The sequence below is a fragment of the Pagrus pagrus genome, assembly GCF_965226575.1.
Source record: "Pagrus pagrus genome assembly, chromosome: 14".
In the NCBI taxonomy this organism is placed as follows: Eukaryota; Metazoa; Chordata; class Actinopteri; order Spariformes; family Sparidae; genus Pagrus; species Pagrus pagrus.
The window spans coordinates 12,918,227-12,934,771 of NC_140198.1; the positions used below are offsets into that span (position 1 = coordinate 12,918,227).

Genomic DNA, 16,545 nt, shown 5'->3' on the forward strand with positions numbered 1-16,545 from the left:
GTGGGCTGCCTGTTGAGGCAACACATGCCCCTCTTTGATGCTACAACTGTTCCTCCTGTCTGTTATGTGTGTGTCTGTCTTTGTGGTCCATCCGACAAAAAGCAGAGTTGCAGTTTACCTTCATCCAGCACTCAGCTGATCAACTGCACCCTCTCATTATTTTTGGCAGGCGGCAGCGGCCTTATCTCCCAAAACTGGAGTAGACATGAAGAGCTAACTGACGTTTTAGTGGCTTGAAGTAAAAAGAGAATAATTTGTTGATTTCTTTTCTTGAGGTCCAGCTCACAGATCTCGTGCGGATCAGAGAGTCCTGGATGAAGTTAAATCACACAGTTTTGCATGTTTTGATGCCTAATTGGTGGCTGCGCTACTGACAACCTGTTTCCTTTGATCGAGGCTTGATTCTGTTGTCTTGTCAGGGCTGCCTGCTTGTGATGGCACACTGTTAGGGAAAATATACTGTTGTGACCCCTCAGCTCTTTTCTGCCACTCTGCTAATGCATCCCTCTCCGCGGGGACCGAGGGAGGTGTGGAAAAAAACATGATTCTCCTTTCTCCACATTCTCAGCTTTTTGGTTCAATCTTGGTTGATCCTCTCCCTTCATCTCAGCCTCTTCACTCCCGTCTGGGCTTAAATTCGCTCTGATCACCACGCTGGAGCCTTGAAACTGGGCTTCCCTGGGGCGCAGGTGACCCCACAGTTCAAACACTGTCAGTCAGCCTGCTTTCATTTGCTTCTTTCATCCTCACCCCCCCTCTCCCTGTGTCCCTGTCTCACCTGTCTGTGTGTCTGTCTGTCTTTCTGCCACTCCTCTTCCACTCTCTCTCCTGCCATGCAGTGAGACTTATCAGATGGAGGGTTTCTGCTAAAGCTTGCTCTTGTCAGCTCTCATGTCCGTCTCTGTGACAACAGTCTGTGTTTTCATGAGCAGAAAAAACACAATCCAAAAATATATGGGAGAGAAGCGGGGAGCGAGGGAGAGAGAGAGGGAGACAAAAAGAGAGAGAATCAGTGTGTGACTGAGTTTGATGTATGTGTATGTGCGTCTGCTGGTTTTTGCCATGAGTGAGTGGGTGTTTCTGTCAGGGGAACAATTGTGAGAGCAGATGGACTGTTAAAATACATTCTCGTATTCATTTCTTATCATATGTCTTATTAATTTGTCCACTGTTTAAATATTTGCTGGGTCCTGTTTAATGTGAAGATTTTCATTTGTTTAACGTCCATTAAATGTTCATATTTTTTGCACCATCACTTTTATTTTCTTGTCAAACATACGCATCATTCTCCGTCCTCACCATCACCACCTAAAGGGCAGAAAATAATGCACCGGTACAACTCATATATATGTTTCCAACATCTACAGATACGCACATGAACATTCAGTAATGCACCCGCAGGAATTTGAACATGCCCATAGATTCATTAATTTCTGCCGAGGAGCGCTCACAAATAAACCTTTTATGTTACGCATGTGGACACATACAGTAAAAATACACGTGTAAAAATCTGCTGTATCTGCACATACAAGCCAACATGCATATACAGCACAGCAACAAGCAATGTGCACATATTCACAGCCTGTTTACTCGAAAGTATGCATTTGTTCTGGCAGACCTGAAGGCCTAGTCGGTCGCTGCTACAAATAAACAGCAATGTAGAGACAATTTGTCTTTACGCTCACTATAAGCACTGGTGGCAGAAGTACAAACATTGTTTACTCAAGTAGAAGAAAAGTAGAAGTACTGATTCAACTTCTTTACTCAAGTAAAAGTATGACACTTTGAAATGTACTCAAAGTATAAAAGTTAAAAGTATCCCTCTGTCTTACATTTCAACAAGTCATTTCTGTGCAAAGCTATCTGAACCTCACGTCATATTAATACAATTCAAAGACTATTAAAGGTGTACCGTGTAGGTTCAGGGAAGAAATTTTAAACCAGAAGAGAAAGATCGTCATTGGCTGATTTTTTTTTATACCTAAAAACATGTATAAACAATCTCTCTTCTTTTTCATGACTGAATAAATTAAACTGTCCTTAAAGGACAACACAATTTCCTGCTGTTTTACTTTGTTTATATGTGGCGGACCCCGCCACCTTTCTAGCCTCAAACAGTATTTTCCTCTGAGAACAGGTTGTTTATTCAGTAATGGAAAAATTAAAAGGATGTGTCTGAGCTGTTCGTAAACGCACCACAAAGATGGTTGATTGTTGAGTCTCAGTCCCAGGACGTTAAATACCGACATTTTGGGATGGTAAAGTGTCCCGAGCACAGCAACAAATGGAGAAAATAAGAAAATCCAGGCTGTGTTTCTGTCTTGTTACGTCTTCAAAATGTTTTCGTCTTGCTATGTCTACACTGATAGGTTGAAAGAGAGAGAGAGTGTGTGTGTGTGTGTGTGTGTGTGTGTGTGTGTATGTGCTGTGTAGACTGTAGCATTTAAACATGTTTTTTTAAGCATTTTTGGGTTTTCTGGTCCCCATTAGCAATGCATGATAAGTATCTGCCTTATATCAGGAAATTTATATTATCGGCTATACATTGGTATCTGTGAAATCGATGAAAATATAGCCGATAAATGGAGCAAGGAATATGCAGCCGAATTGCTTTAATTGACATAACAAGCATTTACACACTCGGACACAGTAGGTGGCAACATGCTCCTCTAAAGCTGGTCTGCAACTAGAAATCTGCAAAATCTGAAAAAAATCCATATCAGGCATATGTTTTGTGGACAACGAACGGGGCATGAGCAGAGAAAGACTCATTTAATTTTTAGGTGAACTGTTCCTTTAATGTGCAGGTGGGTCAAGAGTAGAACCAGGAGCAGATGGATTAAATTTCCTCAGAGCTCACAAACTTTGTGCACATACACAGCTTTCTGCACGCGCACACACACACACACACACACACACACACACACACACACACACACACACTGTTTGCTGTCTATCTCTAATGTCTAATGCACACATACACACAGCCATTTCCACACCTGGTGTCCTCTACAGATCAGCAGAGCAGACTCACACCTATCCCAAGGCTCTTAACCTTTTACACTGTCTTTGTCTTTATGCTCAGTCTGCGTCCTCTCCCTCCCTTGGCTCTGATTCCAAGACACACAAAGGATTTTGTGAGGAGAGGAGAGGAGAGGAGAGGAGAGGAGAGGAGAGGAGATGTTTATACTTTGACCATGTCGCCTGTGACAGAGACATCCCCACTTCTATCTCTATATCTCCTGTCTGGCAGTGGCACGCTCATGGAAATACTCTCGGGATCTCTATCTCTTCCTCGCTCGCTCCCTCCCTATCTTTCTTTCTCTCCCTCACCTCGACTCGGCTCAGTTCAGCGTGCACTATTGGCAGGAATATTACATGAAGGATATTGCCGAAGTGTCACAACATTAGACCGGGAGAGCCCTCGGAGGTGGCATCTCTCGTGAATCAAATCAGAGAATCGTCTCTGATCAGACAACAGCAATGGGGTCGTGGCTGATTGATGCCCTGTCAAGCCCTGAGGTCTCTTGGTGAGGTGTCTGGTGGGACAGGCAGTCAGGAGATGTGACGGCAGGGTTAGAAGAAATGATAGCGAGTGACAGGACTTAAGTGGCTTTCCTCTGTGGACTATAAGGAGGCTGAACAAAGAGTGAGCAGGAGAAAGACGCTGAGAGAATGATCGCTAGATAATACCGAGTTCCTGATGGTACTCTGATGGTATTTATCAGAACAATAAGAGTGGAATGTTTTTTTTTTTCCCCGACTCCATTGAATTATAATGAGATTACATAATTTGTCACTGTGATTGTGCCACGAGGAGACAGCGGTTTCTCCCAGAACTGAGCATGAGCAGAGTGGAAGGAACAATGTTCCCTCCACAGGAGACTGTGTTTCTAAAAAGAGCTCCTGACCGCGCTGGTAGCCAGGGTTTGAATACACATGCACCCGCTGACACGCAGATCCTTCTTACCTGTAGTTTCCTCGCTCACATATGCACACATGCAATGTTTATTTAGACTGTGTGTGTGTGTGTGTGCTCTGCAGGGAGAAGATGCCATTCCACCATGTGCGGGCGGGCCTGCTCTATCCAGACAACTACCTGAGCAGCTCCCTGACGGAAGGCAACGAGTCCTTCCAGCTCACCAGCATCTCCACAGAGGAGCTGGGAGGTGAGTGTGCGCCGAGAGAGCGAGAGAGAAAGAGGGTGGGAGGTGGTGGTGAGGGTGCAGAGTAAAGTGTGAGGTACTAGCAATTAATGTTTCACTACAGGAACAATGCAGTTACAACGCTTCAATTCTCCCAGGGAAAGGTTTTTCCATTTAGCCATTTTGTCGGAGCTTGAGTAGATGCATTGGTTTCCAATTATGGAGCTTAGGAAATAAAATCAGTCACAGGACTCAGAATGAAGTGACAGAAATAAAATATATGTGACCAGGCCTTAATTAGGATACCAGTGTATTGATATCGGTCTCCTAATCCAAGTTTACAATCACTCTAGCACAGAAATAATGGCCCCTGTACTCACAAAGGGCTCTGACGATGTGGTAAATAGACTGCTTTAAAGTAAAACTGCACTTTCCAGGTCTTTTTTTATATCAAAATGTAAAATATGACCACTTCAAAAAGGACTCGTATTAGTGTGATCTGACGTAAAACTCTTTTGATTAAAGGAAAAAACATTGGTTTTATTTCAAAGCTTTGCACATTTGTTGTATCCATTACACGAACACTGTACTCACTGAAGTGATTCCTAAGATCTGGGATTGTGGCAACAAGCACAAACAGTGGGATTCTTTGAATTGGCTCACAGGCACGTTGTAAACAAAGTTGTTTACCACGGACAGCTTGAGTTTACTATCTGCTACTGCTTTCTCTTCCTAGTAAATTTGACCGTCGCAATATACGGACAGAATGTCTGGTTTACAGTACACACTCACAGTTGTCCTGTGCATTAGCATTAAGGATAATTAGCATCAACACAGGCACACTCATTTTTAGTATTAATATCCATATAAAGTGGCATTTGACTTGGCAAAATCGTCAGCTTGTTCCCAATTTGTACAACACTGATTAAAAGAAAGTTGGGACACTGCGTAAAACATAAAAAAAACAGAATTTTTGTTAATCCTTTTTGACTAAAACAGCACAAATACAACATATTTAAGTTTTACCTCATCAACTTCAATGATTTTTTTGTAATAAATGTTTCAGTATACTGAATTAGATGCCACATTTGAAAACATGTCAATCAAGTTGGGACAGAGGCAACAAAAGACTATATGATCGGAAAAACTTCGTCGTCCTAACAGCAGGTGAGCCGTGTGAAGGGAAAGCTTGTTAATTATGTTGCCGATCAAAACAAACGTGCACCAAAATGACATAGCAACAAACAGCCTCACTTACAAGTTTGGACAAAAATATCACAATCAGTGCGTTTATGACGATGGATGTAACACCAGAGAGCGTCTCTCTGTCTGTCTATCTCTGTCCACTGGTTAATCGACCGTGGATGGCGTTGTTCTCTCCGACAGATAAAAAAAATATATAAAATGTTAAAATGGGTCACCAAATATGTCATCGATCATACAACCCCAATTTCAAAAAGTTGCAGTGTTTCCCACACATGCATTTTACTTAGGCGGCCCATCCAGGTATATTGACGGCAGCACAGGTAAAATATATATTCGGGAAACACTGCAACTTTTTTGGAACTGGGGTTGTAAGATCGTCTGACTGCTTGTGCTTTTCCCCCCGTTGAATATATTTAAAGAGCTCCTCAATTGCTTTGGTGGGGACAAATTTATCATAACTGATAGCCAGAGCAAAGATCATAAAACCCAAGAAGTAACAAACCGCAGTATCTCCCGTTTCACTGGCTTAAGTTGACACAGAGGAGTTTTTGCTTTCATGCAGGCTGACCGCATGCTTAGGGATCCTACTGTATTTCATTACATTGAGGTCCTGATGTGAGGCGATTCTTTGACGTAACCTCACATATGCTGCAGAGTACAAAGACTTGTACACTGCAGTGAGTGTGCATATCTCTGCTTTGGTGGAGAAGAAACAGCTACAATAATCCTCTCACTGAGCGAGGACAGAGAGCATGAGAGTGTGTTTCTGACTGAAGCTGTTTGTTTGTGTTTATACATGTGGCCTATTGTAGTTTGCTCCAATGAGCTTTGGTATGAAGTACTTTGTCTCATAAATCTTTTAATCCAATGTCCCTCGTGCACAACTCGACTCAACCCAGTTCACTGAAACAGTTGCTTTAGTGCGCTGAAGCTGGTACAGCGACTGAAACGTGTCGCCATCATTAGTCTGGTTAGCTTCTGTCTGTGCTTTGTTTGTCAAGGACAGCAGGAAGGGTAAAGTAGTTTGGACCTATGTAGGGCTATTATATAAATTGAATCTGGACTCTTAGACTCCAGACATTCTGATGAAGCATTATCTAGGCCCTGTCAGCCACAGATCCAACGCAACCAATGGGATTGTTTGATGTGGACAAAATATCCGTGGTATTTGCTGCCAGCATTTGAAAACTCCTAATCCCACTTCAGAGAGACGCTGAAGGTTCTTCTAGGATCATCTGTTAGCGCAGATAGAAGGCTAGTTAATCACCCCCTGTGTTGGATCGCCGCTATCCTTTTCTCTGCTTTTGAGGCATTTCATCAATCACAGTGAGAACATGTACAGTCCTGGGGGGTTGACTTCGCAATACACAGCCACGCACAGGCAGCTGCACGCTCACACACAAACACACGTACACGTTGCACTGTAATACATCACGGAGCAGCTCATTCGTACCCTATTGAAAACGCACTCCTCACTGTTGAGCTGCATACAAATACATCTCACTTTTGTTTTGGGAGGCCGCACACTTGCCCGCATTTCCAATCCCCCGCCTATGACTCTCATTTTATTTAGTGAGAGGGAGAAAGGGGAGGTAGTGGCACGGTGCTCGGGGCTAGTTATCAGCCGTGGGGGATATTTACAGGCTCAGACTGGGGGCCGCGACTGAACTTCGTCTCTCACGCAACTGATGAAGCAAAGACAGACATAGGAGGCAGATCTGAGACGGACTTATTACACAGAGGAAGGAAGGAGCAGCATGTCAGGACGAGAATATTAATGACAAGCAGCCTGAGAGAGACACAGAGAGAGATGAACTTCATGTAAAATTCATCGTTTAAGTTCGCAAAAGGATTAGTCTCGGGAAAATTGTGATTTAAATTCCATCGTGCAGCAGGCTATTACTCCTCTCGATTGTGTTTCGCCTGTAAAGATTTGCACAAACGCCGAATGCCAGCTGATATGACACCCTCTCCCACCCCTGAAGTGTGCAGATCCACAGAAGAATAGAGAGAGGTTGGATAAAGACTCACAAAGTCTTTCCTGTCCCTGCTGTCTTTATCGAGTCGATAAATTCGACCACTTCCACCCCGCTCCAAAGCTCCGCCTGCCCCGTTTTCCACCCCTGCTCAGACAGTGCCAACTGATTGACAAGTAATTAGCCAGAGATTGACCAGAGTATTTTGTAAGAAGGTCCTCAGAGGCTTGAGTAATTGTGCTGCACGAACAGATAGATGCCTCATGAGCAGCGTGTGCGTTTACAATTTCAAGTTAGAAGGAAGCCTTTCATGTGGGAGGAGAGAGTCGGAAACGCTCTTGGCAATGCTGATGGTGATTGTGCTGTGTGGAGGGATTGGTACAGTCCCCTGGAGGTTTGTAAAATACAATAAGTATATAAAGATGCAAGAGAGACAAGGAAAGGGAGGGAGCGAGGGAGGGAGAGGAAGAGGGGGAGGGAGGGCGGGAGATCACCCTCACCTTGATTTGCCTGCGAGAAAGGCTGCAGCACTCTCCGTTAATGGGAAAGCCTGTTATCAGCACCGGGGAAGCACCTTTCAGCACCATCTACCTCCTAAGAACTGTTAATCATTAATTTCATCTCATGGATAAGCGCTTCTCACTAACACCATCTGATGGCTCAATGTCACATTTTGAGATTTTACGAGGCTGACAACACAATCGTGCCACTAGTCTTTTTGCATGCAGAAATCAACAAGTCTACAAATCTGAACAGCGAGTAGGTTGTTGGTCACTGTGCTCCAAAATCAACACGTCAGAATTTCTGATCTGGTGCCCCAACTGTCGAGACAACATTGTTCTGCTGAGAAATGGGTCATATGATTCTGCAGCAGTTAACGGGGCACTTTGTAGTTTGGAGGAAGGAGAAAGATCCTCATTTACTGATTCTTTTATGCCTAAACAAACTAAATAAACAAACACTCTTTGTTTTCCTGACTGAATAAACTGAATAAACAAACTGACCTTAAAGGACAACACAATTTCTTACTGTTTTACTCTGTTTATATTTGGTGGACCCTGGCTTCTGGCCCTAATTTCAAACAGTGTCCTGGGGACCTTATTTTCCTCTGAGAACAGCTTGTTTATTCAGTTATAAGTCAAGTTTTTCCTCACTCGTATCGAGGGTCTAAGGACAGAGGATGTCGTTCACTCTACAGATTGTAAAGCCCACTGAGGCAATGTGATTGTGATTTTGGGTAATATAAATAAAACTGATTTGATTTGATTAGATTTGAGTTATGGAAAAAATAAATATTAACAAATGTGTCCACCCTGGTGTTGTGTTTCCATTACATCTGATCGGAGCTGGAGTCTACATCTGTGACTACAGCAGAGTCACTTTCCTTGGAAATGAATGCCAGTTTTAGACTTTTCTAATGAAGACGAAAGCCAGATGTAAGTGGCTGTTGGTGAGTCTTTTGTCCAGTGTGAAAGAGGCATTGTCTAACATTAAATTCTCCTGGGAAATATCTGGCTCTTTAGCTGCAAAATGCTATGTTCACCAGCTAACTGTGTCTGAGTCTGAGCTGGTACAGTGTACAGCCAGTTTTTAGAGTGTTATCACTGAAACCAGCTGCTTGCTGCGTCTGGAAACACACAACAGTGAGGTTGTGGGCTGAAACTCTGTTCGCTGAGAGAAACGGCCTCTGTGAGGTCATCACTACAATTGACCCCTTCAACATACAAGTAGCCATTCAATCTATTGTTGATTAAGAAATATTGATAATAACCACCCGCTAAGAGAATGATTGTGTTAATGATTAGTGAAAGAATCCAATGCTGAGCAAAGGTAAGAGACGACACGCAAACACAGTTGATGACGTAACCATCCACCCCGACCTCCTCCCAAAGTGGTTTTGCGGCACTGTGACAACATCGCGCTATTTCTGCCTTTGCTCCTGAGAGACAACAGTCATTATTCACACAATCTGTAGAGTAACAAGCAGCGTAGACATGGGAACGATAACAGACATCGCGCAGTAACACAAAGATCAAACACACAGAATGTCAAGGAGACGATTTGACAATAAAATGACACTCATTTTACAAACAAAAGTCAGAATTATTGCCCTTGTACAGTGAAAATCAAAAGAAATGCTCTGATAATGTGACGAATGAGAGTCAGTCACAGCATCTCAAATATGGATGAATAAAAAGAAATGAATAGAATAGGGAAACACACCTCTTCAGCACACACACACAGGAAAGACATTTTCATTTGCTGTGATGAGTCCCCGAACTTTAAGACACAGACAAAACAAGGACAAGAAAATAAATGACAAAATAAAGGAGAGATGAAGGACGCATTCACATCTCACACCACACTGTCAGCCTTGTCTCAGGCTAAACAGAAAACCACAAATCAGCACCAGCAAGATGAAAAACACCCAACTTCATTTAGAAATTAAATTGAACCATCACAATGTCAACAAAACATACTGTTGATCTAAACCTGTAATCATGTGTATACGTGTTAACAACTTCATATAATACTAACAGAATGACTGAAATGGTCTTTAACAGTAAAGACAGACAGTAATGTACAGTGATATGTTGTGTGTTTGCCGTGCAGAAATCCGTGAGGCGTTTCGTGTTTTGGATCGTGATGGGAATGGTTTCATCTCCAAACAGGAGCTGGGCATGGCCATGCGCTCCCTGGGTTACATGCCCAGCGAAGTGGAGCTGGCCATCATCATGCAGAGACTGGACATGGATGGTGAGGCACTACAGAAGGACACACACTTGGGTGCATGCACAGAGCAACACACGTACGCAAAAGTCATAAGTGTGTGGCTGTTTAACATGTAATACACGTGTATAATGTTTGTTATATGACGTGTACAAGCCTGAAGGAGAGCACCAGCAACAGGTGCACCTAACAAACACGTGGTAAACGTTGTGAAAATGTCATGTTGTTTGGTTCAGTCCAGGAAAAGATAATTTGTTATGGCCATGAAAATGAGACTCTCCTGTTCCCATCTCCCAAGAAACACCAGAAATAAAGAATTACATTTAACACACAAACAGAAACACTGTTTCGCTGTAAGTGGCAGAATCAGGTAATTATTTCAAGTTTTATTCCACTTAAATTAAAGGACCTATTTGTAAGAAAAGTTGTATGTGTTTTCTTAATTATTTACGTTACGTTACAGTTCGTTATGTTGCGTTACGTCACGTCACGCTACGTTACGCTACGTCACGTTACGCTATGTTACGTCACGCTACGTTACGTTATGTTACGTTACGTAACGTTACGCTATGTTACGTTATGTTACGTCAGCTACATTACGTTACGTTACGTTAGGTTGCGTTACGTTGTGTTACGTCACGTTACATCACGTTACGTAAGAATTGAGTATGCTACATGAGTTAAAAATAAGCCAACGTTGACTTTAGGTTTCATACATTCACCACGCCCTCCTCCCTGTATGGACTTTTAAGCTCTTTATAGTACGTCAACTGACTTCCTCCTTTGCTCCAGTCAGAATCACATCAGCCACTAGAAGTCCTCGCTTAATAAACATAAATATGGATCATAAAAACATTTTTGCACAGACAACCTATGAGGCTGTTTTTGGGGGGGAGGACAGTCTGTTTTCTTTCCTTTCCTGTGCATATTTTCATGTGTTGAACTTTAATGAGATGTAAATGAAACACACTGTGAACTGACACCCAAAACACAGAACTTAATGCCTCTTTCACTTGCCTGAGCAAAAATGGGATTTTGAGTTGCAGCGTCCTTCAAAATGTTCCTGCAAAACTGTTTCTTAAACTGCCTGAAGAGCAGCAGGTGGTCAATTGTCAAAAACAAATTCCCCTGGAGACAATAAAGAAGGAACCTGTCTGCTCCTGCTCCTTGCACTCCAGCTCTCCTTGTAAATCCACAGACGATTGCAATTACTCCTAAGCAGTCCCTGCATCACAAACAAGCTAGTCAATCTTTCAACAGGTTCTTATCTGCATGCTCTTGATTCCACAGCTCGCGGTAAATATCAAAGGTCAAAGCTAAAAGCTTTTTGCTCTTGCCTCCGTGAGCAGTCTGACCATCCGAGAGCAGCGCTGCCATTTGTTCTGAGGAGAGACAGCAACACTCTTAAAATCCTCTACCTCTGACTCGTATCGTCTCGCTGTCGTCGCTAGAAAAAGCACTGCAAGCGGTCGCAGGCACAATTATTTTAAGCATGTCAATTATTATCAGGTGTAAGAGAACCTGCGGAGTCCTTTAGATGATTAATTCTTTATTAAAACTGCCTCCTTCAGAAATCTTAATCCGCTGATCTCTCGCATTATCTTCTTATCCAGGTTTTAGGCAAAGTAGTCTTAAAATGTGAGATTATATTATGTTAATTTAAAGCCGCATTTTTGAGAAACTGCAGTCAGGTTTCAGAGCAGAGAACTGATGCCCTTTAATACCAGTAATATACTGTATTACAAGGTAATGCTTGATTTTACGAGCCTGCCATTTCCTCTTCATTTCTTAAGCATTTCCAGGACATGTCCTGCAAAAACCCGGCGTAATTTGGCACTAATCGTGTGGGAGGGGGAAGAGTTTCCTTGAGAAACAGCTATTTAAAACGCAATTCTCCATACATGCTGTTTACAGATTTCGCATTATGGCGTGTTCATCTGGCCTGCTGTGCACTGTCTAAGTCACACAGCAATTAATTAGAATTCATTCACTGCAAGAGTGCAAATTGCAGATTGTCTCTATTTACCCTGTCATTAGCACCAAATTACATAGTTCTTTGCAGGCAACTTTCTTGGAAATTATTCAGAAATTGCAGACCCATAAAATAAAGTGTTATCCTACTAACAGTACTTACACAGCCGCATGAGACTTGTGCAAACTGCTGCTATTGCTTGTACTAACAAACATTAAATAGAACATTAGATAATGATAACTGGTGGTGCAATCAATATCGGTAATATATAGGATAATAAGCCTCTGCAGTAACTCAGTTTACAATACAAGCTGTAGTGAAGATGTTCACTGATTACTAATTCCGCGGGACGCTGCCTGTTGATTGCCGTCTCTAACAGCATGCAGCAGGAGAATACAGAACGCTTACAAGTTGCGTCCTTTGAATATAAATTTGCAAAATGTTCCCTCGATTGTCGCTTCGATGCAAAAACAGTTTCGCTGACGAACATGTGCATGCCCTCCCGCAGGTGCGCCCACCTTATTTGAAAGGTGAATTAGTGGTGATGATGCATGGGTGTTTGTCACGGCTGAGGGCACATCCATCTGTTGATCTGTCTCAGGGCGCCTTTCTTTGTTTCGCCAAGCAAATCAAATTCAGCATAAAATGCATTATTTAGCTCCACTCCGCCAGCTTTCCTGTCAGTCTATCTGATTTTCTGTTGTCTCCGTCTGTCTCCCTGTCTTCCTCTGTGTTTCTGCGCGTCCCCCGCAGGGGACGGCCAGGTGGACTTCGAGGAGTTCATGACGATACTCGGGCCCAAACTTCTGTCGTCCGACAACAGAGAAGGATTCCTGGGCAACACCATCGACAACATCTTCTGGCAGGTGAAAGACAAAGCCTGAGTGTGTTTCTCATCGCTCACAATCCTCAGTTCCATTTATCAGTTCCATCCTTCACGCCTCCTCTGACTTACTCTGACTGTGTGTTTCAGCAGTCGTCCTTAAGCACAGGCCTAGTTTCTGCAGGGACTCTACACACCTACTTAAGTGCCAAAATGCACACATGCAAAAAAAACACACACTCTCAGACCCCCCACCTGTGTCTTCTGTTCCCTCACAAAAACAACTTTTTTCCTTTCGCCTTGAAGGGAAACGAGATCTGCTGAGAATTAAGTGTGTTTTTTCTTTACGGAGTAAGTGTATGTATTTGGGTTCAGGTGCGTGTGTGTGTTTATCATTCACAGTGTTGCAGAAGGTATTACCATAAGAAAGATTCAGGGACATGCTCCTGTATGTGTAAGGTCTGAGCTTGAATGCTTTCAAGTGTCCAAACTGGGCTCAGTGGTGATTAAGGCTGCAGCTCATCTACATGCTTTTGAACGTGCTTCTTTTGTTTTTGAAAATCGTTCCGGACAGAAAATTTGCTGCTCTCAGAGTGTGTTTTTTTTTTTTTTTTTTTTTGCCTCTTAGGTAAGACATGCGACAATAATGAAAAGTGCAGCGATTTGAATGTGTGTGTGTGTGGGGTTGAGTGGACGACGCTTGGTTGAGCAGGGTGACAGGAAGCTGTTCTCTGCTTTCCTCGAGTCGAACGAGAGGAGAAACATTTAGAGGGTGACTCATTGAAAATGAGGAGGTGTGTGTGTGTGTTTCAGGTTCTTTATCCTTGATTTCACTTCAGAAAAATATCATTAAAAAAACGACTATCTATGCCATTCACGCATCGGAAAATAAACCAAATGACTGCAAAAACAGCTGATTTTAACGTCAAATCAATTATTTATGACTCCTGCAAAATAAAAACACCTTTTTATAAACGAGACGCATTGCATCGGAGAAGGAGGGATGGAGCGAGAGTGTGCCAGCCAGCAGGACTGAGAGAGATGAGAGAATAGAGAGGGGAGCTGGACAATATGTGGGGATGGGGATGGGGATGGGGATGGGGCGGGTGGCGGTGGCGGTGGCGGTGGTGGTGGTGCGGGGGGATGCCCCACATAGAGATACAGGAATATAAAGGAAAACCACAAAGGAGGAGAGTGGGAGAAAATGAAAAAAGAGGCACAAGACACCGTGATTCATGAAGGTCGCAGACAGTGTGCGTCTCAGGGGTGATTTAAAGTGTTCACCTCCCACAAAGCGAGACAAACCAAAAGAAAACAGGAAGAAGGGGATGGAAAAATGAGAGGGGAGAAGCAGGAGAGGAGAGAAGGGAGCGAGCAATGGAAGCAGAGAGCAAAATATTATAGGAAGAGCGAGAGGAGGAGGAGGAGGAGGAGGAGGAAGGGGATGAAATGGTGGGAGGAAGTGTGTCTCTGAGGACTGTGAGAGCAGCGTTTGTGTGTGTGTGTGTGTGTGTGTGTGTGTGTGTTTTGTGTGTGTCTGTTTATATTTCACACAGACCTCAGAGGGAGACAGGAGGAGAGGGAGAGTCATTGTGTAGAGAAAAGAAAGATGGAAGAGAGGGAGGCACATCATGGTGGGCCTTAATGACTCAGTTCAGTATGTTCAGATAATATCCCTGCACAGTGAGATGTATAATGATTGACTTCATCGGGGAGACTGGAGTTGGCAAGTTTTGCGCGTAATCACATTTTCGTCTGTGCGCGCATCTTGTGTGCGAGTGCGTGCGTGCGTTGAATACATTTTGCTCGTCCCTCTGATTGTTCCCCATCTTGTTTGATTCAGTGTATACTGTTGAAAACATCTCTGTTTTTCTGTTTATTTGCTACTGGAGCACAGTCTGGGGGAAAAAAAACCTCGGGGAGATTGAGATATCTGAAAAACTCCTGACTCAAGTTACTGCATTTCTGCTGACACTCAGTAAATTAGATTTGAAAATGGGAGCGCCCACTCTTCCACTGCAAATTAAGCTACAGTGCCTAAAGATAAAAAAGCAACATTTTTCAGCCAATATCTTAACAATGTTAAGAGTCTATAAAAAATATGTTTGCACCGAGCGAGAGCAGGAGAGAGGCCTGGGGAATCTTTTATCTATTTACAGCAGCTGAAAAATGCAACACATCCTCAAACCTTAACGACTGAATAGGATGTTTGTCAGCATCTCCTAAAACTAAAATAGATACGTCCGTTTCAGAAGATAATACCGTCACTGCCCACATACTTCCATGCATCCTTCACGCTGGCATGGATGTTAAGCAATACTACCACTAGAGGGCGCCGCTCAGAGTCAAATCAATCTCACATGGACCTTCACTTTTCCTCCACCATTGTCCAACTCGTATTTAACTCCCGTCCACTCTCCTCCCAGATGTTCTGTAGTTACTGTTTGTCTCTGTGTCCGAGCGAAGTGACATCATACAGATTTAAAACTTCTCACAAATTGCATAACCTCTCCTCAAAAAGCTGTTGCAACTTCCTCCTCTTCTCCTGTGGTCGTGCCTCGCTTGAACTATTGGCTACGCTGCTACACTGCTCCGTTGGCACGTATACCTAAGCTTTCAGAAAACTTTCAGAAATACGGACAAAATGAATGCAGAGTAGGGACAGAAGGCTTCGTCTTTATCTGTATCTAATGTTGAGCATAAATTAACCTTAACAGTGACACGTGCACTGGATCTACATCATACAGTCGCAGTTCGGTTAGGTTTGGCAAGACAAATACTGGGTTTGGTTTAGGAAAACATTGTCTTTTGGGTTTGAATCACCAAGTTACTTAACAATCTCTTAACAATAGATTTGATATATTTAGAGAGAGGGTTACAGAGTGCTACTGGCCTATATATGAGATAACCTAACGCTATACAGTGAACAGTGTTTCCAAGTGGTATTTTTGTTGGCATCCCTGTGGCAAAGACAACGGGAATGTTTCCTTTTTTTCCTCAAGAGAATCAACTACCAACGACACAGAACAAAATGTGAATTTATTCATTCATTTAGTCTATAATAGAGACATGAAAGCAGATAGAAATGATGCCAGGCCAATCAGCCTTTATTTTTCTTGGAAGATTTTGTGCCTGGTGGCAGACAAAACTGCACAGAGAAAGCGAGATTTATAGGGAACCAGTCTAAACACAGATGGTGTCATTATTCTTAGCCATTACATTGTGCAAACAACACTTAGTTTTTAATGATACATGAAAGCAAACTGGAAAGAAACTGGAGGACTCAGCTCAGAAACAACATCTCTAAAGCTCTGGATTTAACCCATTATACAAAGTGTTTTGTGACTTCCTGCAGTCTCTGGTGAGCCAAACCGTTCCCCTCGACCTTCTCCCCAAGACTTTTTGCGTTTCCCCTTCCACATTTGTGAGGAAGACATAACAGTCATTATTTGTATGACTGAAAGAAGTCGATTGTCAGAGAAATGTCAACGAGCCTAAGCCCTTGAAAAACCTACGTCGATTCAGGCCAATTATTTCTATTTATTTCCAGAGTTCGAAACTCAGGCAGACTCTTCAAAGGAGACATATTATGCTAATTATCAGGTTCATAATTTATTTCCCGTTACTGCTGAATAGGTTTACATGCTTTGAAACTCTTAAATACTTTAATTAAACATCAGTTTTCTCATACTG

General features: G+C 42.8%; 1 protein-coding gene across 1 annotated transcript in view; it reads left to right on the forward strand.

Annotated features, from left to right (window-relative positions):
* The window catches only part of caln2 (calneuron 2), a 30,878-nt gene that overhangs the window by 1,408 nt on the left and 12,925 nt on the right, over positions 1 to 16,545 (forward strand). The window contains exons 2-4 of the mRNA XM_084373855.1: positions 4,045 to 4,169; positions 9,941 to 10,084; positions 12,783 to 12,895. Coding sequence (XP_084229981.1) covers positions 4,052 to 4,169; positions 9,941 to 10,084; positions 12,783 to 12,895 — 375 coding nt within the window. The 5' untranslated portion in view covers positions 4,045 to 4,051. The remainder of the gene's footprint in view (positions 1 to 4,044; positions 4,170 to 9,940; positions 10,085 to 12,782; positions 12,896 to 16,545) is intronic.